The sequence below is a fragment of the Meleagris gallopavo genome, chromosome 1 (assembly GCF_000146605.3).
Source record: "Meleagris gallopavo isolate NT-WF06-2002-E0010 breed Aviagen turkey brand Nicholas breeding stock chromosome 1, Turkey_5.1, whole genome shotgun sequence".
NCBI lineage: Eukaryota > Metazoa > Chordata > Aves > Galliformes > Phasianidae > Meleagris > Meleagris gallopavo.
The window spans coordinates 12,729,304-12,754,380 of record NC_015011.2 but is presented as its reverse complement, the minus strand read 5'-3'; the positions used below and the strand labels follow the sequence as shown (position 1 = coordinate 12,754,380).

The window sequence follows — 25,077 nt, the reverse complement described above, 5'->3', positions numbered from 1 at the left end:
GGAAGCGCAGAAGTTGGGGTTTAGAACCGAACGGGGGGGGATTCGTCTGCCGAGCGCTCGGGGCTTTCGTCGGGGTTTGCGTGTGAGGCGGCAGCAACAGGTGCGGCCGCTGCGGAGGGAGCGGTAGCGGTGCCTGTGAGAGCCGAGCTGCGTAACGGCTGTTAGCTGGGAGCGGAGGCGCTTCTCGGGGTTTGGGAACACGGCCGGGTCTGTGGGACGGAGCGCCCGCCGTCCTTACAGCTTGCGCGGCTAAGCGTGCGGTCTGCGGCCGAGCCTGGGGCTCCCGGCATCCCAACACGGGGGGATGTCCGGCTGGGCGCAGAGGAGGGCCGCGGGATGCTCAGAGCGCTGCGGCGTGTCTCCTGTGTGAACAGCCTGAGGGAGTTTGTGGAGAAGAGAAGGCTCCGAAGAGCTCCTCCAGCCTTCCCTTGTGTGGTCTTAGAAGCAGGAGGGGAAAAAACTTTTTAGCGTTAGGATGAGGGGGAACTGTGTGAAACGATAAGAGGGGAGATTGGGGATTAGAGGTTAAGGGGAAATTTTTCACGGATTGGGTGGTGAGGCACTGGGACTGTCTGCCAGCGAAGCTGTGGATCTCTGGAGCTGTTCCAGGCCGGGTTGGATGGGGCTCTGGGCAGCCTGAGCTGGTGCCTGGTGGGTGCAGTGCCTGATTCGGCGGGTACCGACCTACCTGCAGCAAGGGGGGTGGAACTCAATGGTTCCCTTCCAACCTAACCCTCTTTGTGATTCTGTAACTTGGCAATTTGCAGCGTTATGTCATGTAGTACTTTGATGGTACTTTAACAACAGCAACAAAAAAGTAAGCCACAGAAGGTGAAGTTGCTTTTGTGTTTTTGCTTATAGCATCAGTGCTCTGTCAAGTGGAACCTGTGGGAAGATGGTTTGAAGCATTTATTAAGAGGAGAAACATAAATGTTTCTGCCTCTTTCCAGGAGTTAGAAGATGAAAAGGAACTTTCTGAAGAATCAGGGGATGAGGAATTGCAACTTGAAGAATTTCCTATGCTCAAAACCCTTGATCCCAAGGACTGGAAGGTATTCTGTTGGCAGTGATAATGTTGATTTGTTTTTTGTTTGATTTGTAGGTTTTGTTGTTGTTGTTGTTGTTGTTGTTGTTGTTTTGTTGTTGTTCCTGGAGCTCTCCTGACCAATTTACCTGCCACTCCCAGCTGCTTGTGACCCCCTCCTTACCCCAGTCTGAATCTCTCTGTGTCTATCAGCATTAGACTTGACTGGTTTTGTGTTTTCCGTGCGTAATCAGTTGAAGACAAACTCAAGACCTCATGGGGTGGGGGTTTACTCTTCTGTGTTCTGCAGTTTTGTTAGTGGCCTTAGTATTAACACAGCAATTCAAACTTTCTAGGATCCGATCCAATACTTAAATACTATTTGGGTTGAGGTACAGTATAGCAACCTCTAAAAGAAATTGTTCCTATGGGCTTTTTCAAATGTTTATTATGAAAGAGAAAAATCCTGCCTTTTGCTTTAAAGATATGCTTTATTAAAGATGTTGCTTTACGTGTGTTGTGCCTTCTTAGATCACATATGTCAGTGTTTACCAGAGCTCTTTGTTCTTCGTTCCTCAGAATCAAGACCATTATGCAGTTCTTGGGCTAGGAAATATACGATACAGGGCTACTCAGAAACAAATCAAAGCAGCTCGTAAGTATCCTTCCCTCATAAGCATACTTTTCTTTCAGAAGTACAGCTTTGTTTTCTACATACAAATACAAACGTGTCACAAAGAAGTTTTTTACTATTTTTACAGACCTGCTCTTTGATTCCAATTGCTTACCAGTCTGTAATTTCACTTCACAGTTCTGAAATCCATAGGTCCAAAGCGAGTGAAATGGAAAATTCCACTGAGTACACATCTTGTTTTCTTATCTCAAGATTTTTGGTTAAAAACAAACTACAACAACAAAAAACAAGCAGAGAAACAAATCCCAACACAGGCTGTAACTGTATATTTCTGCAGCCAGGCTCAGTGGAAGGTTGAGAACTATGTCTGGCCCTGCCCTGCCTGTTTCTACAAATTATTACCTTCAAGCCCCCTTAGAATTGTTAACTGCCATGTTAATGCTACTGCATGTTTAGGAAGTATAGATACTGCTGTTATCTTCCCAAGTGGTAGGCTCAGGCTTTCATGGGAACGGAGTGATAACTGTTAAATTTTCATGCATTTAAATATTGTACTAAAAGTAACTCAGACCTCTGAGAAGTTCAGTTGTGCTCTTCTTTGGTCATTTTGCTGTAAGTGTGGAGTTCCTGTTGCTGAGTGCTGGGGCTCTTATCAAGCCGTTAAGGATGTGTTCCTGTAAGGTTGCATTCCCTTGGTGTTTCAGATAAGCAAACAATAGCCCTTGGAAGTGCAGTGTACTGCTTAATGGTATCATGGGCCTGTGTCAGAAATCATGAAATGTGAAGGTTTACAAGTGCATTTCGGTTATCAGGGGTATTTTTTGATACTTACACACCAAGAAACATCATGTCAGGCTTCAGAACTTTTATTTCTAGAAAGCAATGTGACCAAGAGCTGATTGCAAGTATTTGTTTGAAGATTGAAGTTGATTGTTAAATTCCCTATGAAATAAGCCATCAGCTTTGTGAATTGATCATGCAAACAGTTACATAAAAAAGCTGTCCCTGTATGAGTAGAATCACTGTCCTCAGTTAAACCACAGGTGAAGGTTAAGTTACTTGCAAGTGGGTAGAAGGACTCAGTTGACTGAGCTAAGGCAGTGTGCCAGCCTGTCACCTACCAGCAAAGCCATGGCAAGCGACTGTGTGGTCACTGAGAGCACAAAAATAGAAATCATTCTTCGCTTACAGCTTGGTCACATTACCTTATGTTTGGAACTGGCTTGGGCAGCACATGTAGCAAGTTACTGACTTGTACAGAAAATTATGTTGCAGTTAGTACGTGGTCATATGTTGGAGTTCTTAGCAGTGCCACTGTGAGTCCTGTGTTAGTACTGCATAGAGCAACACCTGGCCTTGCTAATGTTCTTGAGCAAGAACTGGGGCATCTCTCTCTTGGTGACTGTAGAGCTCTAAGACAACTTTGATAACAGATGACGTTCTGAAGATAACCAGAAGTTATCTCTTAGGATTTAAGGCCTGAGTAGAGAACTTGACCAGAAAGACGTGTGTGTGTTTGTGCTGAAACATTTCTCAATGTTATGCATCTACTTGCCAGATAAATCCATGGTTCTGAAACATCATCCAGACAAGCGAAAAGCTGCAGGGGAGCAAATAGGAGAAGGTGATAATGATTATTTTACGTGCATAACTAAAGGTAAGTCATTGACCTCTTTTATGAGCTTTGTCTCTCTTGCTACTTTTAAAGAACTGTACAAAGCCAAAGAAGTTCTCTTCTGTACTGGCAGACTTCTTTACTCAGCAGCCATCACTGAAGTGTAACTTCTCTTTGGGTGGAGGCAGTATGGAAATACAGCTGACCGACCTTTGCCACTTGGTGACAATGCAAAAGTTATTGTGAACTCTTACAGCAGTGTATGCAAGGGTGAACCACTAGAGGTTGCCACATGCCTAGAATAAATGAAACGCTGTAAAATAACTCCTGCAAGATGCCAACAGCAGTAGAAAAAGTCAGAATTCTAATGCTCTTACTCTGCCAACAGAGTGTCTGTTGATTTCATCTGGGATATCGGTTTTCTCAGACGCTTGCTTTTGCACACAGATGACCAAGTGTGACTGAATGACATTTCATTCCTGCCTACAGTGACCTAGAATGCTGCTGCTGGCTAATGGCAGAAACTTAGAGATTAGTTTAGGTATAGCCAGATTTATGCTTCTAGTAGTGCTTTTATTTTTAAACAAATGTTTTCAATCAATAAGGGTAGGGGAGAGTATCTTCTAATCCTTCTTCTAAGTGACTTGTTAGTTAAAGTGTTAGGAAATGTTACGTTAGACGAGCTAATGATGTTTACAGTCTTCTATAGAGTTGTGCTAAAACTTTTCAAAAATAAACAACAATTGTGTTGTTGAGGCTATAACAAAGAAAGAGACAGGCTCTTTAGCAGGGTTTTTTGTGATAGGATGAGTGGAAATTGTTTCAAACTAAATGAGAGGAGATTTAGACTGGATACAAGGTGAATATTTTTTTCACAGTAAGGGTAATGAAGCACCAGAACAGATTGCCCAGAGAGGTGGTGGGTGGCCAGCCTTGCAGGCATTTGAGATCAGACTGGATGGAGCTGTGAGCAACCTGATCTAGTAGTAGATGTCCCTGTTCATTGGCGGGGGGGGGGGGGGGGTTGGGCTAGATGACTTTTAAAGGTCCCTTCCAACTCAGACAATTCTGTGTTAACAAATATCAGAATAATTGTGACTTTGTTTCAACTTGAAACAGAAAAAAAAAAAATACTAATATCTGAAAATTAGTAGGGAAACCTGTTTCCCTTCTGTTCTAATTAGTTACTCGCCTGTTGTCAGCTGTTGGGAAAACCAGCTTCAAATAGAAATTAAGATCTTCAGGCAATATGGAATTGCATACAAAGTTCTGCTGCTGCCTGATTAGTCCGAGAAACATTTTGTCCATTTGTTCAGTGTTGTTGCAAACTGTCAGATGTGAAATACAGCATATTCCTGAATTCAGCCACAGGTGCCACTAGGGAAATGGTCTGAGGGTTGTTGAAGCTCCCATCTTGTAATGCAGAAGACAACTGATGTCATTTAGAGTACTGGCAGAGGCAGTCCCTTTCCCTGGGGGCAAGGGAAGATTGGCATGCAGCAGTTGATTGTTGTTTCCTTGCATTCATTCCTTCCTCAGTTTACAGAACCACAAAGCATCAAGGTCTCCAGCTTATTATCACTTGCAAGATGTGACCTTCACGGTGTAGCATTCTCTCTCCAGGGAAACAGTCAGAGAAGCCCACTAATAATTGCAATATGACTTTGATTTCCTTGAATTTCTACTCCTAATGAAAAATAATAGGTATTGTAGATCTGACAGACAAATTCCATGCTTCCTTGAGAAAAAAAAAAGCAGAGTTTACTGGAGCTGCAGAGTATGATTTCCAGGTTATAAAGTTGTGATGTGCTGTTCCCCCAACTGCAGGACTTAGAAGACTGTTTGTTAATTTGTCTGCAAGGATTTGGTGCAAGATAAAAGCCTGAAGATGTCATGCCCAAGCTATCAGTGACAACTGATTTGAGTGCTTTGATTTTTTTAATATAATCTGTTACATTTTAATAGTTAAATATGTTGTTTTTCATAGACTTTTTCATCCTGCTTAGTTAAACAGGAATTGCCAGCAATACAAGTTGAGATGCAACCAAAATAATTAAATTTCTGGCTGTAGAGAATCAAACACAAATCTGGGTGCACATTTTAAACATGTAGAGCCTTTTCTGTTAGCATTCCCACATTGCCAGGAGAACTCATCTCAGTCTCGTGTTTGATGTCTGGTAACTTTTCAGCTTATGAGATACTGTCTGACCCTGTGAAACGACGAGCGTTCAACAGCATAGATCCTACTTTTGATAACTCTGTACCTTCCAAAAGTGAAGCAAAAGAAAACTTCTTTGAAGTTTTTTCACCAGTTTTTGAAAGAAATGCCAGGTAAGCCACGTCCTACTGCTTTTGAAGCGCAACAGAGTCAGTATTTGCAAACTCTTCTGGCATTGTGTGTAGCAGGTGCAATTTTTAAGGGATGCTGGGAATTTGATGCTTCTCATCAAATTAACACAATTAAAATGGAGCATTCTCAATGATTTCTTTTTAAAATAATCTCCAGTGCCACACCAGTGACTGGGTTTGACCCATGAGATTTTCTTAAAAAAGACAAGACTCTTCTCAGTTCCAAATTACACACTGTCCTGTTTGTACAACATTGCTTCATCTTCAAGTAATTTACTATGCCAAGTGTGTGTATGCTACTGCCTAAAAATTCCTTTTTTTATGATATTCTTATGAGGATGAGACATTAACAATAGTTATGTTCACAATTAAGCTGGTTAGGAGAGAAGATATACATAAATGTCAATATTTGGTGATTCTCTTTTGTAAGGTGTGTGGCTTTTCCTGCATTTGATTCATGCTTGCCAATTAACTTTGTATTAAGGCTGTCACAGGTCTAAACTCAGTTTATTTAGCTTTTTTTTTTTAACATGAAAAAGTGTTTTATGATATGAGGCACTTTACAGTGCATTCTCAGTGACCTACTGCTTATTTTAGGTAGATTTATTAAGTGTCTTAGTAAGCAATCCAGAGATTCAGACCTGGTTTAAGGCTGTCAGATGATCCCTTCTCTGTTGGGATATGGATTCTCTGTCATGCAGTAACAAACTCTAGAGCCTATGGAATAGTTCCCTCCTTGTAGGAAAGAAATTGCATGCAGGCAGGGCACGTGTTATTCTCTTGTACTCTGTTAGAAAACATGGGAAGGTTGTTGTAGCTTACCACAGAGCTGAGTTACTCACAGAGCACCTGTTGTTCGTTCTCTGTAAGCTCCTCTACCAGGAGGATGTGTGTGGAGAATTGAGGCCCTGTTGCTAGTGTGGTAGCTTGTGCTCCATCAGGTCTGCTTCTGTATGTGCCAAACCTGGGAAGCAGGAGGCTGTTTTTCTGGGAGAGTTCCCCAAACAAGGCACAATCTGGAGGATATTTAGAGCAGACAATCATGATTTCTTCCTCTTTCCCCATGATCCATTTGTGTGATGGGAGGGAACTCACTTTTGGCATTTTGATTTGTACTTAACGGATGCCATTTTATGAAATAAGATTGCATCTATATTACTTCTTGAACATTTCCATTTATTTTCAGGTGGTCAAATAAGAAAAATGTTCCTAAACTTGGGGACGTGAACTCTTCATTTGAAGAGGTAGATGCATTCTATTCATTTTGGTAAGTTAGATGATGACCTCAGCTGTTCTTCATAGTGTTCAGGATGTGCAATATGAAGGGTTTGCAGACCTGTTTGTATGTAGATAGTTGCCCTGTGATTTGTTCTGGCTGTGTAAGGTCATGACATTGCTTCACAGCTATTTGGTGCCTTCCACAAACCATGCTAGATTTATTCTAGCTAGAACACCTTTGTGTGCATTGTGAATTTACGGTTGCAGAGGGCTTTTGGACAGTGCTTGGCCAGAATGGCTGCAAACTGAGCTGTCCCAGCCAGTAGGAGGGGGGGTTTGTTTCACTTGTGTTTTCATTCGAGGTGTTCAGCAGGTATTTAAGCTGCCCTAGTTAAAGAGGGTCTGATTAGTCTGAGAAAGTCACAGAGCTTCTGGCTTGGCTCATCTGCTAAATATGGATGCCTACATAAAGATTAAATGATTTCTCTCTTAATGCTGCTGTACAACTCCACTGCCTATACTGGGAGCTTAGACTGTGAAGTTGATGGTCCTGCAGGAATAGGAATTATTAGTTTCGATAGCATTGACTTAACACAGTGGTATCACTGTAGATGCAGTATAATTATAAATGATACCTTATAAATTGTAAAAGCTGTGTAAGTGCCTACCAAAAAAACCTAAATTTGAAGAACATTCTTTATTTCTAATAGTTTTGCTGTTTTCTTTTATATTTTTTAAATTAATTCTTGTTATTTTTGTATTTAATTTAGGTATAATTTTGATTCCTGGAGAGAGTTTTCTTATTTAGATGAAGAAGAAAAAGAAAAAGCAGAATGGTATGTAAGTAAAAAGAAATTTGGTAGGAGAGTGAGAGACTAATGGCAGATTGGAAAGTCTTGCTGTATTCAGACTATAAAAACAGAAGAGGAAAGGCTGCTGAGCTGAGATGGGGTTCTGCTCTCCCAGCTCAGTAGTCAGCTGTGGACTTGAACTGGACTGTGGGCTTTTGGGTTTTGTTTTGGTTTGCTTTTTCAGTTGTGAGATTGAATAGTTCTTGGGGTGTTTCTAACGTACTTTGAATTTGTTTTGGTTGGGGAAAAAAAAGTTTAAAAGCATCTCCTGTGTGTTCATTGAAGTTCTGGCTTGTTATTCTTAACCTGCCTGAAAAGTTGAACCAAAACAGAATAGATGAGTAAGCAGATATTGTTTCTTTCTCCAACTTCATGTTAAACTCTGCTAGGACAAGCAATGCTTTCTGGAATATAGAATTATTTTATATTAGATTAGATTAGAATAGGAATATTAGAATTATAGGCTTGATGTTAATAAAAATTGCCTACTTCTTGGTATAGCGACAGTAGCTGAATTACCCAGACCGTGTTGCTGTTGGAAAATACATTCTAATTCTATTCTTATAGACACAGAACATTTAAAGTAAAATAAAGCACTGAATCATTTAGTCTGACCTGTATTTCACAGGACACAACCTTTCACTCAGTCACTCCTGTATCTCCATAATTACATAAACCTCCTGTTCCAAGTCTGAACAGAAACCAGTTTTGTAGTTAGCTGCAGCAGTTAGCCAGTTCTGTCTCTAACACTGGTGCCATACTTAGACTCTAGCTTGTTTCTCTTATGCCTTTTTCTGCACTTAATTTCTTTTTTCTCTTTCTGGACTCAGTGTTCTCTTCTCCTGTGAAGGTTCTGTGAAGGCACTGTAATCAATTCTATACCAGTTGCATTTTTGATAAATTATTTTCTAGGCTTCTTATTGGAAAGCTCTTGAATTATTTGCATAGCCCTGTATTGTACTTAATTCCAGTCATTCAGTGTCTGCTTTAAAAATGTTTAGACCAACAATTCATAGCAGGCTTCCTGTTCTTCTTTTCGTGATTCTTGTCATCCTTTCTTGGCAAAGCTTATGTTGCACATCTGTTCTCATCCTTCAGTCTGTTACTGACTTCTGTACTCTTAGGGGAATTGTTTCCTTTGTTCTAAGGGATATTTATCTGCCTTTGGTTGTATGGATGAGTAATTCATGGAAAGAGTTCTATACACACACGTTCACTTGACACAGCCTATTTTCTGTGAAATGGTGATAATTGGCATTAATTATACCACTGCCCTTTAATTAAACTATATACTAGCATTTCAGTTGTTTTGCTCGGGCTTAATGTTAGGTCAGCAAATGGATTGTATTTTGGAAACAGAGTCCATGAGGCCATTCCCTGTAATGAGAGGTGAGACGCCTGTTTTGTCAGGTGTTGGGAAGGGTTGTTTGATTGTTTAAACTCTTGGCACTTGGAACACTGTCTTGGGGCCTGGAAGTTCTTTTTTTGAAGCTTGTTGTTGAAGTATTCACAGAAAAGCATTTGTGTGGGGAAACTCTGAAATAGTTTGTTGCTGAATTTCTGACAGTTACAGACGCTGTGTTGTGCATTAGTGCTGAACTAACTACGCTCTCCCTTTGCAGTCGAGATGAAAGAAGATGGATTGAGAAGCAGAATAGGGCCGCCAGAGCACTGAGAAAAAAAGAGGAGATGAACAGAATTAGGATACTTGTTGGTGAGCATACAAACTGCTCTTGTAAAAGAGACTTGTTAACTAACAGCAGAAAAGCTCTGTTTTTCTCTTGTACGTGATGTGTCCTGTCCTCTGCCAGACAATGCATATAGCTGTGATCCCAGGATAAAAAAATTTAAGGAGGAAGAAAAGGCAAAGAAAGAAGCGGAGAAGAAAGCGAAGGTAGAAGCAAAACGAAAAGAACAAGAGGCAAGAGAAAAAGTAAGTTAACCACTTGGTTTATTTTGTTGAAAAAGCCTGGTTCATTCACAGCTGATCTAGAGGCTCCAGCTTCCAGATGTGTCAGAAAGTTACTGTTAAAGTTGTATTAGGCTTTACAGATGCATTGTCCTTGATCCCAGTGTAACGGGCAGTAAAGGCTGACAGCCTTCTGAGAAAGAGATGAAAATAAGGAGCCTGGATCTGAAATGAAAAACTTACAGAATTGGGTTTTGTTATTGCATACGCTCCCTCTGTCTTAAAGGCAGTCACTAACTTCTGTGACCTGCCTTCCTCTAACATAAAGCAAGCAGCTCTATCCACTTTATGGGTATGGTCTGCAAGCACTTGCTTGCTGTGAAACACTTTGAGGTAATATTACCTACTTGATTAATATTAACAGCTTGGAAAATATGTCTCTGGAAACAGTATTCAGAATGAAAGGCTTGGGAATTGTAGGGTACTAAAAAGTACTTTCAAAGACAACACTGAAGTATTGCTGTACTCCAAAATATGGAAACTGCAGATTTTAATATTGAATGAGCTTATAACAGCATGACTTTGCTTTGAGTGTATTTTTGTGTGTTTGTTTTGTGTTGTTGGTTGTTTTTTCTTTTTGATTGCAGCAAAGACAAGCAGAATTAGAAGCAGCACGGTTAGCAAAAGAAAAGAGGAAGAAGAAGTTAGGCAACAAGCATTAGTAGCAAAGAAGGAAAAAGAGATACAGAAAAAAGCAATCAAGAAGGAAAGGCAAAAATTGAGAACAACGTGCAAGGTACTTCAGTGTTACCGTAGTGAAATACAGGTTATGTGAGTGAAATTATTATGCTTGATTAGATCAGAGCTTATCATGCGCTTGTTCTTGTGGTCAGAGATGGGTATGGAGAGTGGGTTTGCTAAACAGCAAAATGCTAAAATGCGCACTTAGCGTGCAGTTCTGAGTAAGGCTGACCGAATAGGCCGAAGCACAGCAGAGACTGAAGAATGCTGTGTGTTAAGATTTTGTCTGAAGGGTCAGGACAATAAAGTTCAAGAACTTTGCAGAACATGTATTTCTGCTTCCAGAACTGGAATTACTTTTCTGATAATGAGGCAGATTGTGTTAAAATGATGGAGGAGGTGGAAAAGCTTTGTGATCGTCTTGAGCTAGCAAGGTAAGTTTTCTTGCTCCCTATTCCTGCTCGTTTTGATATCCACCTTTCTACTAGCGATGCATTGTAACTTAATCATTTATTTTTAGTCTGCAGTGCTTGAATGAAGCACTTACATCCACAACAAGGGAAGGAGGAAAGGCAGCTGTAGTAAAACAGGTAATTATGTATCCCCTAGGAGGGGAATGAGAGCAATCTCAACCAATTCTTTTGCAAAAGAAAAATCCTGCCTCTACTATCTGTGACCTGGGACTGGATCCACAGAAGTTTTAAGATGCTGTAGACACATGGAAGGGCCAGAGGGTTGGATGCCAAAGTATAGGAAAAGCAAGACACTTGTGCTCAAGATTCACGAACCTCCACAAGGATCTGCTTCAATTTGCCAGGAAAGCAAATCCATTTAGAGTAACAAGGCTGAACCCATGTCTTGCAGAGAGAATAAGATGCTTTCTCTCATCTGCTTTTGAGTCCCCATCCCAGGGTTAGGTTTTCTCATCAGACAACTGAAAAATTAAGACTAAAATCTCTCCTGCATTGCGTATGATTTAATCTGGTTTCTCAGTATCCAGGAGAGTATTCCAAAATAGGATATTGACCTTTCTGTTCCTCTTTAAAGCTGTTCTGCTTTAATAAAAATTATCTAAGGTAGTTTTCCTTTTGCCAGGAAGACTTAATTAAGAGATAGTGAGCATTCTTCCAACAGGTGTAAGCGTGTAGATATGTGAATGGTATTTAACTACTGTCTCAAGATGTGATTACAGTTCACAAGGATGTGTGATAGATAAATTCAGTTCTGCTTGCTAACAAACTGTACATAGGCCACCTAAGCCTGAGTAAACAGTGAGTAGCTGAAGTCTGTGTTGTTGCAGTCAATGCTAATTTAGCTATCCTATTAAAGCTTTCACTTGAATTATAATTGTAATAATTGAGAATTTCTGGCCTAACCAGGGTTAGGTAGCAGTTTTACTGGAAGCTTTGGGAGTTACTGTACTCAGAATGGATGTTGGACTGCCCCACAAGCCAGTTTAGGTTCTTAATCCTTTTGTGGATCTGTCTCTTGGTGTCAGATGTTAGTGTGGATATTCCCATTGCACTCAGAAATCTTGCCTTAATCCTTGGACGGACTTCTACTGTTGCTGCTAATCTGGGATGTCTACATTTGTGCACACAATGGAGGGAAATAATGCTGAATCAGATGAGCTCTGTTTCTTCCTGCATCATGTGCAGAACAGAAACTAAGCAAAATTCAAGGCTCAAAGCAATTCCAGAGAGGGGGCTTTGTAGCAACATATAATGTTTCTTTCTTAAAAATGAAAATGCTCATTTACAACCCCTCAGATAGAAGAAATAAATGAACAAATAAGGCGAGAGAAAGAAGAGGCAGAGGCTCGTATGCGCCAAGCAACAAAGAGTTCAGAGAAGTCAACGACAGGTGGCGGAGGTGGGAGCAAAAACTGGCCAGAAGATGATTTACAGTTATTAATTAAAGCAGTGAACCTCTTCCCAGCAGGGACTAATTCAAGGTACTTCTTAGTTTTGGTGTTAAAAAGCTAACTAATAATTTTAAGTAAATAACAAGCATAATACAACTTATTGTCAGACCGTACCAAATATGTCAGTAGGACTCTTTAAGTTTCCTTGTTTTCCTTGATTGTTGAACAGCCCCCTTTTCTTCTGTTAATACTGTGCTGTAAATGTGTCTAGAATTACTTCTGGGCCCATTTATTTCACTTAACTGGACCTCAGTCCATAACAAGATTGTGCCCTGCTGCACGTTTGCATAGGGCTCATGACAGGCGCCAGTCATTAGAACCAAGAACAAAACTGGAACAGTGACTGTGATCCAGCAGGATAGGAACACAAGTATGTAAGCTACTTGCAGTAGTTCCACAATGAATGTATTTCTGTTTCTCTTCTACATGTTAGGAGGAAAACACATAGAAAGAGCTAAGTGCCTCTTCTCTCTTTGTGAGAGAGCTGGCAAAAAAGGAAAGGCTGGGATTGACAGAAAGCAGTGCTGGTGATCACTTCCTCGTGCCTTAAATCCTTATCTTTCCCAGGATTGAAATACCTTCTTTCACTTAGGATTCGCAGATTTGAAGCCTCTATTACCAGATTTGGATTTCTACTTTAAACCAAAAAAAATCCAAAAAACTGAAGCTTTCATACTTAGGATAGTGATAGGTATGGCACCAGTATTTGTTTCTGCACTGTGTATCAGCAGTCAAGAGTAGCAGGAGCTTGATAGGCCTTGATCTGTGATGCTCCTGTCTGATCAGGTGCACATCTTCTCCGTTTTCTAAGATGCACTTTGGATAATTCAGGGGCTGGGTTGTTCCAGCTCTCTGCTGCTGAATCTCCTTTATCTGGTGTTTAGGCCCTCTTTCAAGGGGCATTGGAAAAAGTGTTAATAGCATCCCTGCCATTTCAGTGGCAGTGCAGTATTTTATGTTAGAGTTGTTTAGGGAATTCAGGTAAGCAACAGCCGAGCAGTCTCAAGGACTGTAGTTTTGCACTTCCACACCTGCTTTCTACCCCCATGCCTTTTATGTCTGAGAAGCCAAGAACCTCACACAAGCTGACTGAATTCTTAACAGAAACATACTATTTAGTGACTAAAAACTTTCCATATTAGTTACTGAAAGTTTTCATGTGTTTAAGTACTAATAAATTTAACTTAAGAGTTGGTATATGTTCAGCTGCATACAGAAGCTTAATTGTTGCTTGTACAAAGATAAGCAACTATATTATGTGCTGTTTTCCCCTTTTTGTCCTTGCTTTAGGTGGGAAGTTATTGCCAACTACATGAACTTGCACTCTACCACTGGAATAAAACGAACAGCAAAAGATGTCATCAATAAAGCAAAGAGCCTCCAGAAGCTTGGTAACTGTATTTGCTTATTTTTGTACTAAGATGCTCTGCACGTTTCTGTACAGCTCGATCTTCTTCAAACAGCACAGTGTGTCTCTTGGGAGAAAATGCTCTGTATATCCCAAAAAGAAACATAGCTTAGGTGGAAAAGTTAGAGGAGCATTTCTGTGACTCAGTATTTCCATCCTAATAGCTATCACATCAAGTCTTTACCTCCTGAGTGAATCCCTGAAATTCTTTTAATTTAACTCGATGCACCTGTAAATGTCTAGGCCCTATTTCTATACTTTGGGTGAGAGGAACTGTCCACCCAACTGTGAGATTCAACACCAGTCAGACAGCTAAATTAACATAGCTTTTGTGGGCTCTGAGAAAAGGCTTTGGATTATGTTCTCAAGGAAAAGCAAAACGTGCTACTATAGAAAAAAAAAAAAAAGAAGAACAAACACAAAATAACAGCATTAAAGTTGTTTCTCTGTGCCATGTATCTAGATAAGGAGGCAGGAGACTGTCTGTGTTCTGACTGCCCCTGCGACACAGGTAGTCTGGGTAAGGCAGGAGATCTGTGCTGCAGTCCTTACACTAGACAATCCCTTTCAATCACACTGAAGCAGCACTTTCAGGCTTAAGTTTACATGGAGGAGGTATTTATTTCAGCAGCATAAAGTGAAATAGGAACTGGAGGGCCTGACACTTTGAGAAAAATATACTGGGCCCTGAACAGTATTTTTGTCTACCAACTTCTTTGCCATCATCATAAAGGAAGCATGAACTGGGGCTTTTATTTTTTGTTATTGTGTGCCTGTTAAGATATCTGCTACAATGTTTTTACTATTATAGCTGGCTTCTGTTTTGTTGCAATAACTATTCTGTTTCTCATAGATCCTCATCAAAAAGATGATATCAACAAGAAAGCATTTGACAAATTTAAAAAGGAACATGGTGTGGTGCCTCAGATGGACAGCGCTGCCCCCTCAGAACGATTTGAAGGTAAAGGTGAAAAGGGAGCCCTTCTTGCAGAGCTGTCTCCTCTGTGCATCTTAATAAGAAAGTAATCTATAACTTCAGACTTGCTTACAGAGAAACTTTAGTAAGAAGGTGATGCAAGCTCAGTTACTAGATCTATTTGATAATTTCTCGTATGTTTAGTACAAACCAAGGTTAACTAAACAGTGACAGTTTGAAATGCTTCTTTGTGAGGCAATAGATTAAATCTGATTTTGAGATCATCTGCTCCTCATTTTCAGGAAACAGTAGGCATGAGGGGATGTCTTGAAATATAGGATCATCCTACAGCTAAGCTTTGGTTTCCTGCAAAAGCCCAAACACCTCTAATCAAACCTTCCAGGGTCTTGCAACAGACTCTTCCCTTACTGAAAAACAAAAGGAAAAGCAACATCACTGCCCTAAGGATGTGATTTCACAGGACAGCTATGGTTATCTAGCAGCTGCTTATCTAATACCTTCCAAAGATTCTGTGCTGTATCCAGAGATCACACATGCCACTTGGCCAGTACTATAAGGATTTAAAATCTATGATTTTTTAATGGTATTATGCATATCTCAAAAGTTTGTTACTAAACTTTTTTTGTCACTTTTGCGTTTGAAAACAGGATCACCTTTAGATTCATCCCCTTGGACTACAGAAGAACAAAAACTTTTAGAGCAAGCACTGAAGACTTACCCAGTAAATACTCCTGAAAGATGGGAGAAAATAGCAGCAGCCGTCCCAGGCCGGTCAAAAAAAGACTGCATGAAGCGATATAAGGTAAGGTTTTCTTACCCTGTCATCTAGGTCTCATTAGAATCTATCGTGTTTACTGTTGCCCTCCCTCCCAGGCACTGTACCACTGTATAAGAGGAAGTTAGCACAAAATGGAGCTTTAGAGAGAATCATTTTTTTTGTAATTTGGCCCCAAAAGAGCAGTAAGGACTAGGTTTTCTTTCCCTGCAAGTAGTGAAGGTGGAAGCTGGGAACAAGAAACTTGTCTTAAATGTGATAACATGTTATTAGAGATTCTGAAGTCCAATCCATAGTCCCCTTTGTATTTTGTGTTGTACTACAAGAGAAGTGGATGAGTGTTGACCTTCAACACCACATCAGTATTAATTGGTTTCTTTCTAGGATAAATTGTATTAAACTGTCCAGATTGCTCACTATCACAGAATGGCCTGGGTTGAAAAGAACCACAATGATCATCTAGTTTCAGTCCCCCTGCTATGTACCACATCCAGCCTAGCCTTGAATGCCTCCAGGGATGGGGCATCCACAACCTCCTTGGGCAACCTGTTCCAGTGCATCACCACCCTCTGTGTGAAAAACTCCCTCCTACTATCCAACCTAAACCTTCCCTGTCTCAGTTTAAAACCATTCCCCCTTGACCTATCACTATCCACCCTTGTAAACAGCCATTCCCCCTCCTGTTTATAAGCTCCCTTCGAGTACCGAAAGGCCACAAGGTCTCCCCAGAGCCTTCTCTTCTCCAAGCTAAACAATCCCAGTTCCCTCAACCTTTGCTCATAGGAGAGGTGCTCCAGCCCTCTGAGCATCTTCGTGGCCCTCCACTGCACCCATTCCACGAGCTCCATGTCCTTCCTGTACTGGGAGCTCCAGACCTGGACGCAGTACTGCAGATGGGGCCTCACAAGAGCTGAGTAGAGGGGGACAATCACCTCCCTCTCCCTGCTGATCACCTCTCTTTTAATGCAGCCCTAGCAGAGTGTTTCAGGCTGCCTGCATAGTAGTTAAGCTGAACATTTCAATAAGTTGTGTGTTTTTTTTTTCTTCCCAACTCTCCAGGAACTCGTTGAAATGGTCAAGGCAAAGAAAGCTGCTCAAGAACAAGTGATGAATGCTACTAAAGTCAAGAAATGACTTTTACTGACAATCTTTGTTTTATAATAAAAATGCAAATATTATACGTTTTTTCATTACTTCCTTAAGTATACAAATATGCAGGACTACAGTTGGTGTTCGAGTTTTAATCTTTTCAAATGCATTTCTCCCAGCTCAAAAGCTATAAGGAGATAGTAGTATCCTCTTTACTTTATTCTTTTTTTCTTTTGAAGCTCAAACATACTGAAAGTTCTTGTCATCCACTACTCACGAAGCCAATACATCCCACTGCAGATCTTGTTATACTCCGGAAGTTGTTCAATTGGACCTGGAATTTAAAGGAAGTTGACCATGAGATGACACATTCTAAACTGTTAAGGAAAGCCGTAGAGGGGGTTACAATAGGGGAACTTGGCAACGTACCCAGGGCAGCAACTGCAGGATGCTTATTATAGATGTACTTTGTGCAAACTTCTCTAATAGTCTGGGCATCAATAGCCTAAAATAATTAGAGATTATCAAAATCTTCATTACCAACCCTAGCCAAAAAGTTATTAGCAGCCCAGAGGAACAGGCAGCAAAACAATTAAAACTTTCTGAACAGTCTAACCTCTATACTGTTACTTCCTATAACAATTAAGAAACTTAATTACTACAGTAGGGGCCTAATTAAAAATTTACAACAGGGGTGCCACTTACTTCAATTCTTGCCTCAAGTTCTGGAATCGGAATTCTGCGCTTATAGCACAGCATTTGTCTTCCGATGTCTTCACAGATTGGGGTGGAGCCTAAACCAGGAGAAAATAAGCTTCAGTTATCAGCATAGAAATGCAGAAAAGTTAAAAAAAAAAAAAAAACCAAAAACCTCTAAGTCTCACCATCAAGTTGTAGCAGCATATTTGTCTTCAGAAGATTTCTTGCTCGAGCTACTTCATTTTCTGTGACACTTGTACAAAGTCTTATCCTGAAAAATAATTTGGATCCAAAAGCATTACTTAAAGCTGACCTGAGGCGTGCAAGAGGGCTGTGTGCCTCTTTACTGCAGGCAATCTACCCAAGCACATTTTTTCTATAGGCAATGCTGATAAGAGTATTTGATATGAAAACAAGCCACAGGATATGCAGAAACAGCATGATAAAAGTAGGGAAGGTTTTGGAAGCATACCAGTATTCAGCCTAAGATCAAGCTTTTCCCCTTAGATGAGCTGTTTCCTTTTATTAAGTGAATGTTTTCAGCCGAGTGTGGTCCATGCTTGCCAGTTTCAGAATGGCTGCTGGTAAGCTACCAGGAGCCAAGCAATTAGAGGTAATTAGCCCAGAAGGCAATCCATTACTTCCTGGCTTTTGGAAAGATAGCAAACAGTGTAACTACATCACACTGCACAGAGAAGACTCTTAGAAGGACAGAAGGATGCAGTACTCTTAACCCATTACTCCAGCACAGTAAGGGCTCACAGCTTCTCTGGTGTTAAGCTGCAGCATACAGACAGCTAAAGCAATGATGTTTTTATCTATGAGCTGTTTACAGAGATCTCAGTAAATAACTAAGTGCTACACGATGGAAAAAAACTCATTTTGTTTTCTTTCAAGTTCACCCACTTCAAGCCCTTAAATAAGATCTATCTCTAATTACATCTTCAGTTCAGGCATTAGAATTGCAGCTACGATCATGTTTTCAATTTAGATATAAGGTTTTAGATGAATTAAATTATCTGTAGTCCCGTGTTTCAAGATACTGTATATAACAGCTCAGCTACTTTTCACATCATTCTCCTAGGTACTTCTAACGCCTGCTGCGTCATGTGGGACAGTAACTGCAGGATCATTAACTAGTAACAGTATTTAAAGGTAACTGCCCATTCATTATGCTCATTCATTATGCTGAATATTTACTCTTTCACTTGTCAAACATGCAGTTCATGGCACTGCATGCTGGCTTAGCAGCATTCTAAAAAGTCTGACATACATTTTCATATCTGCTCTCACATGAAAGTCAAAAAGAAAATCATTGCCATTATCTTCCTTGTAAAAGCACTGCTACTACCTACAGTTCACACTTATTTTTCTGGGGGAGAAAAAGAAACCTAAACCCAGAAGTGTTCATTCTAAATAAAAGTGCCAGAAACTGCCTGCTGGGACTGTGCATCTCATGTGCCCAAGTTCAGAACCAGATCCAGTTGTTTTTCCCAGGCAAGCCTAAGCAGAGAAATAGAAATATTCTCTTCAGAGAATGCCTTTTTCTTCTAAAGTATATTTGTCCACAGCAATGTTGTTCTTAGGCAAACAGTTGTTTGCTTACCATTCTCTCTGAACAAAATGCACCATGTCCTGTACAGTCGATGGCTCACAGACCATATAGAGCCCCCACAGCCCTGTGTCAGTGTAGCAGGTGTTGAAGGACTGGAAACTATGACACAGGTTACCATGGCAGGCAATCTGAGCAAGTTTACTGGATAAATTCTGCTGAGACAAGAGAAAACACATTTCATGAATTTTCTGAAGGCTCTTTAGTGTCTTGTTTTCATTTCTATCATGACAGAACATGCAATGGTATCAGAAGGTCCAGCAGAGGCTACATAGTCCAGTATCAGCTCTTCATTGTCACTTCTTCCCTTGCACATAATCTCACACTTCCAAATAACAGCCCAGATTTTAAGCCAAAATCATAAAGCTACACAGGTTCAAGAAAGGGACAATTGGCAATAGCCACACATTCTGATAATGTGTAAAGATGAACCATTCTGCTTCTGATGAGGACTGGCAGGCCTCAAATCACCTCTATTTTAGTGATCTAGAACCACTTCCTAAGATTTTCGTAGATCTTGGGCAACAAATCCTCTTTGACTTCCAGCTGGGTCTCCCTCATCCTGCTTTAATGAAGGACCTTCAGAAACAATATTGTAAAGTAACAGCAACACCCTCAGATATGCTCAAATCCACCTGTCCTGGCAGAACCCCATCAGGCAAGTCTCACCAGCCTCATTATAAGCAGCAGGGTGCTTGCAGGTCCACTTACCACTCCTCCTCCAAAGGAACGATCCCAGTTACCTATCAGAGTGTTTGCTACCATAAGGGGAATGGTATCGGGGTCAGACCAGCCAGCTGCTTCTACAGCGATGGCAATGTGTGCCAGGGGCATCTTGTCATCTCTTATACGAATCTGTGGGAGCACATGAAAGCAGATGTTGTACAACCTGCACGTGGTAACGGACGTGAGAAGTTAAGCATTAGGACACAGACATCTCCACTACACCAATATCGCAAAGCAGGCACAGGCAGAACCAAAAATTAAAGGGCACAAAGTTACATTTAACATCAGCCTTAACTAGTTGCACTCTGGACATTTTGTAACACTTTGCCACGTACACACAGAAGGCACTACAAATTGTTTTATAGAAAGAGGGGGAAGGAAAGATAATGCCTTTTCAGGATCTGAATACAGTTGGGAATGTAACACACATGTCTCCATGTAACACATTCCTCCATATCCCCAACAAGAGGAAATGTTCCAACAGTGAAGGCAAAGGAACAAAAGGAAAGAAGCAACAGGAGTAAGGGAAGTATTCTTCCAGGAATCGATAGGGCAGAGAAAATGGTGGAAGCAAGGCTTGCCAAAAAGAAGTTGGTAAGTAAGTGCTGCTTTGGAAACTACGTATTCCTGTTGCTGTCACTGTGTGCAAAACAACTGAGCTCTCCTCTGCACGTGTCAGTAGTGCTCCAATGGGATAAAGGGCGGCTCAAAAAGCCACCAGACAGCTTACCTCACTGCCTGTGAAGCTACATGGTGGAAGGGGTGGCAGTCCTCCTTCTGGAGCAGATGGCAAGTTACCGAAATGGCATTTTGCTAGGTCAAGTAGCTCCTCGTGACAGACCCCTGAACAAAGGTTTTTCACATACTTTGTAATGCTACTCTACAAACAGTTCGTTTAAATTGCTATACCAAGCAGTAAGGTTCTGCCCTCTAATCCCACACTTTCAGATTGCTCACAGCACTGTTACTCAGCATAAAATCACAATCATATTCCAAATCAAACCGCTCTCAACTTCAAGCCTAAACATTTTTTCTCTTGTTTTTTTTTGCTACTCCCTTTTCACAATGACCTCCTCCTCCCAGGCCCTTCTTTTCAAACTCACATAGAACAATGACCTCACCCTCCAATTCAATTCTCCTTATTGATTCAAGAATGTTTCTGGAATTTTACTGAGGGAAAAAGGGAACAGAAGTTCAAAGGCTACAGAGGCACAAACTGAACAGGCAGGGCTAACAATGAGCATCTGGGACCTACTGAACAATGAGCAATTCACCGTGTTGTTCCCAGGAACTTAAATAACCGTGGTTTTAAGCACAGTTTCACATGATCCAGGGTGATAACTCATACCAACCTCCAGCAGCAGCCAGGACTATTCGGGGTCCTTTGTAATGTGTTGTTATGTACTCCACCAAGTCATTACGGTTTATGGATCTGCAACAGTCAAGGAATCATCACTACCATGTCAGTAAAGTTTATGACAAGATGAAGAAAGTACAGAATGATATAGTATCAAAATAATTATAAGTTCTGCCAGTGTACAGAGCAAAAAGCTACAATAAGGGCGACTTCCTAAAAAGGAAATAGGAGCTTCATGTATTTTGTCTTTCAAAGTTCATACAGCTTCCTGATAAGGAGTAAGAATTACAACTCTACTCCAAGTTGATCTCTGTCAGGTGGAGCCAGGATCCACCAATGATCTCATGTCAGTTTTAAAATAGCATGTTTGGTGATCTCCTCATCTGCACTGCTGTAAACAAATGCAGAAAAGAACAGTGTAAACACAGGTTTATTTACAGCAGTGCCTAACACCCGACTGATGGGAAAAAAGAGCACTTCCAATTTTGCATCAGGTGTATTTTTAACAAATAACAAATGGCACATAATGGAGCTGTGCAGTAGACACGTGAAGTTCACGTACACTTTTATGACTGCATAAAGGGGCAATAGGGAAGTTCTTACAGTCACATCCAGTGCAATTTCATGCATCTTCCAAGGCCAAAATTTAAACTAAAGTCATTCCCTGCATTTTCACAGGAATCTTTTAAATATAGAAAAGAGACCCCACAGCTGAAGATGGCCACAAACTTGGACATACTTGATGTTTTCAGTGGGTCCTAAAATTGTCCTTCCGAGGGCTGTTTTCTGATAGGCTGTGGCATGAAGGTAATCAAAGACAACTTCCTGTAAATTGGTTTCAACCTCCTGCATCTCTCGGAGTATAACTCCTCGCTCACGCTCAATCTCTGCTTCTCCCAGGGTGCTGTTCTGGATTATGTCAGCAAGGATTTCCACAGCTAATTGAAAACAGAGATGGGAATAGAAACTGAATTTTCAGACTACGAGAAAAATCTGGTTCCAAAAGTAAAACTCAACTCAAAGCAGGGGTGGCCCAACATTCCCTAATAAGAGCTGTGGTTTGGAACTTGAAAAATTTTAAAAATGTACAAACTCAAAAGGCACTTCCAAGGGCAAGTCTAGCAGAAATACTTGTAGTACCAACATCGCTTCTGCCACAACCCTTCCCAAACCTGCACTCTCACATTCCTATAAGTTTAAGAAAGTACTTTTTGCCCAAGAAAGGCGGGATTGTCAGGCAGCAAAAGCATCGTTCTCATGCTCCACCAGGAGCTGGATGTTTGTTTTGTTCTTTGCTGCTTTTCAGATTAACAAAAGCAGTTACCTCTTGGTAAATCTTTTGAAAAAGCCTTTGCATAATACACTGTTTGTTCCCTTGATGTATACGCATTCAGATGAGCTCCCATGTTCTCTATCTCCAGTTCAAGGTCTAACTGAGATCTCTTTTTTGTACCCTGAAACAAAACAATAAGGAAGTCAAACTAAATCTTTGAATCCACTTGCTGACTATTAATACTGCTTGTCTGCAAAAGTCAAGGTGAAGAGAAAGAGTCTTCTGAAATGAATACTGGTACACTAATCTCTCCAATATTTAGGCAGATCTAAATCCTACTATGCTCACAAATTAAAATGAAAAGCTGGATCTTCTACAAACATTTTTAAAAATTAAAAGCAAGTTAAAAGTAGACCTGGTACAAATCTATAGTTCTGTATCAGCTACACAGGACTAAAAATTTGGCTCTGCTTTCTATGTGGAACCAAAATCCAATCCCCCTGATTTGTAAACTGTATTTAGAGAATTCTGACTAAGTTCCTATCACTGATCTCTAAAGATAACTAACTTAGAAATTTGTTGTAAATTTTAAGCCAGTACTCATACTCACCTTGAAAGCCATATGCTCAAGAAAGTGAGCAGTTCCATTGTTCTTCTCATTTTCATATCGGCTTCCAGCATCAATCCAAAGTCCAACCTCAATAGGGATAATAATTTTATCAATCAATAATGCAACTTTGCTGTTTTTCCTCTATGAACTACACTTAAGATTTTTTAAGACCTACTTTTAAGTTGCTTTTTCTTTAAGTGAACCAGAAAAAAGATCTTCGCAAAAAAAAAAACACTTGCAAAAGCCTTATGAATCCTATTTCTCTGCTCCTTTTAAGAACAATTGCTAATAAACATTTATAGACTCCAACAAAGTTCCATAAAGAAAAAACAAGTAGTTATGAAAACATGTACGAAGTTATGAAAAAACATCCCCTTTACAGGTTACCTACTGTGCATGTTGAAAGCCCAGAGTCTTCAGAAGCTACCTGCAGACCATTCTCCAGAGGACTCACACGAGTCTCAGGAACATTTAAGACTACTTCTGTTGCTGCTTGGGCAGCTCTGAATCTGCCTTTTCCCACATGTACACACTGTAAGAAAAAGACATCAGTCATACTTAGATTATAAGTTATACGACAGACTCGTTTCAGTTGGAAGGGATTCTTAAAGGTCATCTGGTCCAACTCCCCTGCAGCAAGCAGGGAGACCTACAGCTAGATCAGGTGCTCAGAGCCCCATCCAGCCCTTGGGTGTCTCCAAGGACAGGGCATCCACTACCTCTCCGGGCAACCTGTTCCAGTGCCTCACCACCCTTACTGTAAAAAACTGCTTCCTTACATCCAGTCTTAATCTCCTTTTTAGTCTGAAACCACTTGCCCTTGTCCTATCACCACAAATCCTGCTAAAGGAGTCTTTCCCTTCTTTCTTACGGCCCCTCTTTACGTACTGAAAGACCACTCTCAGGTCTCACAGATCATTCTCTACTCCAGGCTGAACAGCTCCAGCTCTCATAGGGGAGATGTTCCAACTCTGGGATCATTTTTATGACCCTCCTGCTGGCACGCCCCAACAGGTCCATTTCTCTCCCATACTGAGGGCTCCAGTCCTATCCTATCCTAGAATGCTCTTCCTAAAATGTATTCCTGAACTTAAATGTAAGTTCATGGCTCCTTCTTTAAAACATGCATTTAAAAAAATATTTTTCTCTCAAAATTATTTGTCAGTACCTCACACAGGAATACATTAACCAACTCAGAACTAAAAAAAAAACAAGCATCACAGAATATCCCAAGTTGGAAGGATCCACAAGGATCACTGAGTCCAACTCCTTGATCCAGACAACGCCACCCAAAAAAACAATCATATGTCTGAGAGTGTTGTCCCGATGCTTCTTGAATTCTGGCAAGCTCTGTGCCTTGACCACAGCCCCACTGAGCCTGCTTCATTGCTCAGCTACCCTCTTGTGAAGAATATTTTCCTCATATCCAACTTGAGCATCTCCTGTTGTAGCTTCATGCTGTCCCCTTGGGTCTTGTTACTGTCACCAGAGAGCAGAGATTGGTGCTGCCCCTCCGCTCTCCTTATGAGGAAGCTCTCCTCCCATTCCCTGGGCTGAACAAGCCAAATGACTTCAACTGCTCCTCGTACGTTTTAAGGCAACTAAAATGGATTAGATTCCACCTGCTTCCCTCCAACTAAATGTTGGGGCCTATGCCTAAGACTGCAATTCACAGTCATCTGCTGTCCAGAATAAAGCCAAATATTGAAATTGCCACCTTGTAGTTAATCCAGAAGAAAAGTTATAAGAAATTAACATTAAGAAATCATTAAGAAGTTACAGAAGAGTCTTGGGTTGGAAAGGACCTTAAAGCCCCCCATCCCCACCCTGTGTGTGGGCTGGCTGCCCCCCACCAGCTCAGCTGCCCAGGGCCCCATCCAACCCGGCCCTGAGCGCCTGCAGGGATGGGGCACCCACAGCTCTATGGGAAACTGTGTGCCAGGGCCTCACTGCCCTCTGAATAAAAAATTTCCTCCTTACATCTGATCAAGATCTCCCCTTTTTTAGTTTTAAAACGCATCACTATCTGCCCTTGCAGGAAGTTGATTTCTCCTGTTTATGAGCACTCTTTAAGTACTGGAAGGCCGTAATGAGGTCTTTCCAGAGCCTTTTCTTCTCCAAAGGGAAGAAGCCCAGCTCTGGTTTGGCTTTGTTTGCTCAGTTGGTCTCAAAAGCCTCCTGGGCCGCACAGAAAGCAGACAACCCCTCCCGACACCCCCCGCCTCTGGGGGCAGGCAGCCGGGCGCTGACATTCCCGCCATCTCAGAGCCTCAGCTCCCACGCTAAGACTACAACTCCCGGCGTGCGCCGCGACACGCGGCCTACA

The 25,077-nt window shown here is 41.1% G+C and overlaps 2 protein-coding genes across 3 annotated transcripts; one reads left to right on the top strand and one right to left on the bottom strand.

The window, feature by feature from the left end:
• Positions 1–864: 864 nt before the first annotated feature.
• On the top strand, positions 865–16,563 carry DNAJC2 (DnaJ heat shock protein family (Hsp40) member C2). Its single transcript, XM_031552985.1, is given in 17 exon segments — positions 865–1,052; positions 1,604–1,679; positions 3,217–3,315; positions 5,463–5,604; positions 6,809–6,889; positions 7,611–7,676; positions 9,314–9,405; positions 9,503–9,624; positions 10,248–10,284; positions 10,287–10,396; positions 10,687–10,775; positions 10,862–10,931; positions 12,111–12,295; positions 13,556–13,656; positions 14,527–14,634; positions 15,258–15,412; positions 16,445–16,563. Coding segments are annotated over 17 exon segments (1,641 nt in total). The 5' UTR covers positions 865–1,019; the 3' UTR covers positions 16,520–16,563.
• Positions 16,564–16,609: 46 nt separating this feature from the next.
• PMPCB (peptidase, mitochondrial processing beta subunit) lies at positions 16,610–23,404 on the bottom strand. Of its 2 annotated transcripts, none has more exons than XM_010724870.3 (12): positions 23,143–23,404; positions 22,752–22,838; positions 22,193–22,322; positions 21,608–21,806; positions 20,864–20,943; positions 20,242–20,354; positions 19,497–19,640; positions 18,780–18,943; positions 17,359–17,444; positions 17,180–17,268; positions 16,904–16,979; positions 16,610–16,808 (listed from the first exon to the last, which is right to left on the bottom strand). In XM_010724870.3, the coding sequence occupies exons 1-12, from the start codon at positions 23,365–23,367 to the stop codon at positions 16,744–16,746; spliced, it is 1,458 nt and encodes a 485-aa protein (XP_010723172.1). In that variant the 5' UTR covers positions 23,368–23,404; the 3' UTR covers positions 16,610–16,743. The 2 variants fall into 2 exon arrangements, with proteins under 2 accessions (XP_010723172.1, XP_010723234.1); XM_010724932.3 differs by having other exon boundaries at positions 18,780–18,940.
• Positions 23,405–25,077: the final 1,673 nt, after the last annotated feature.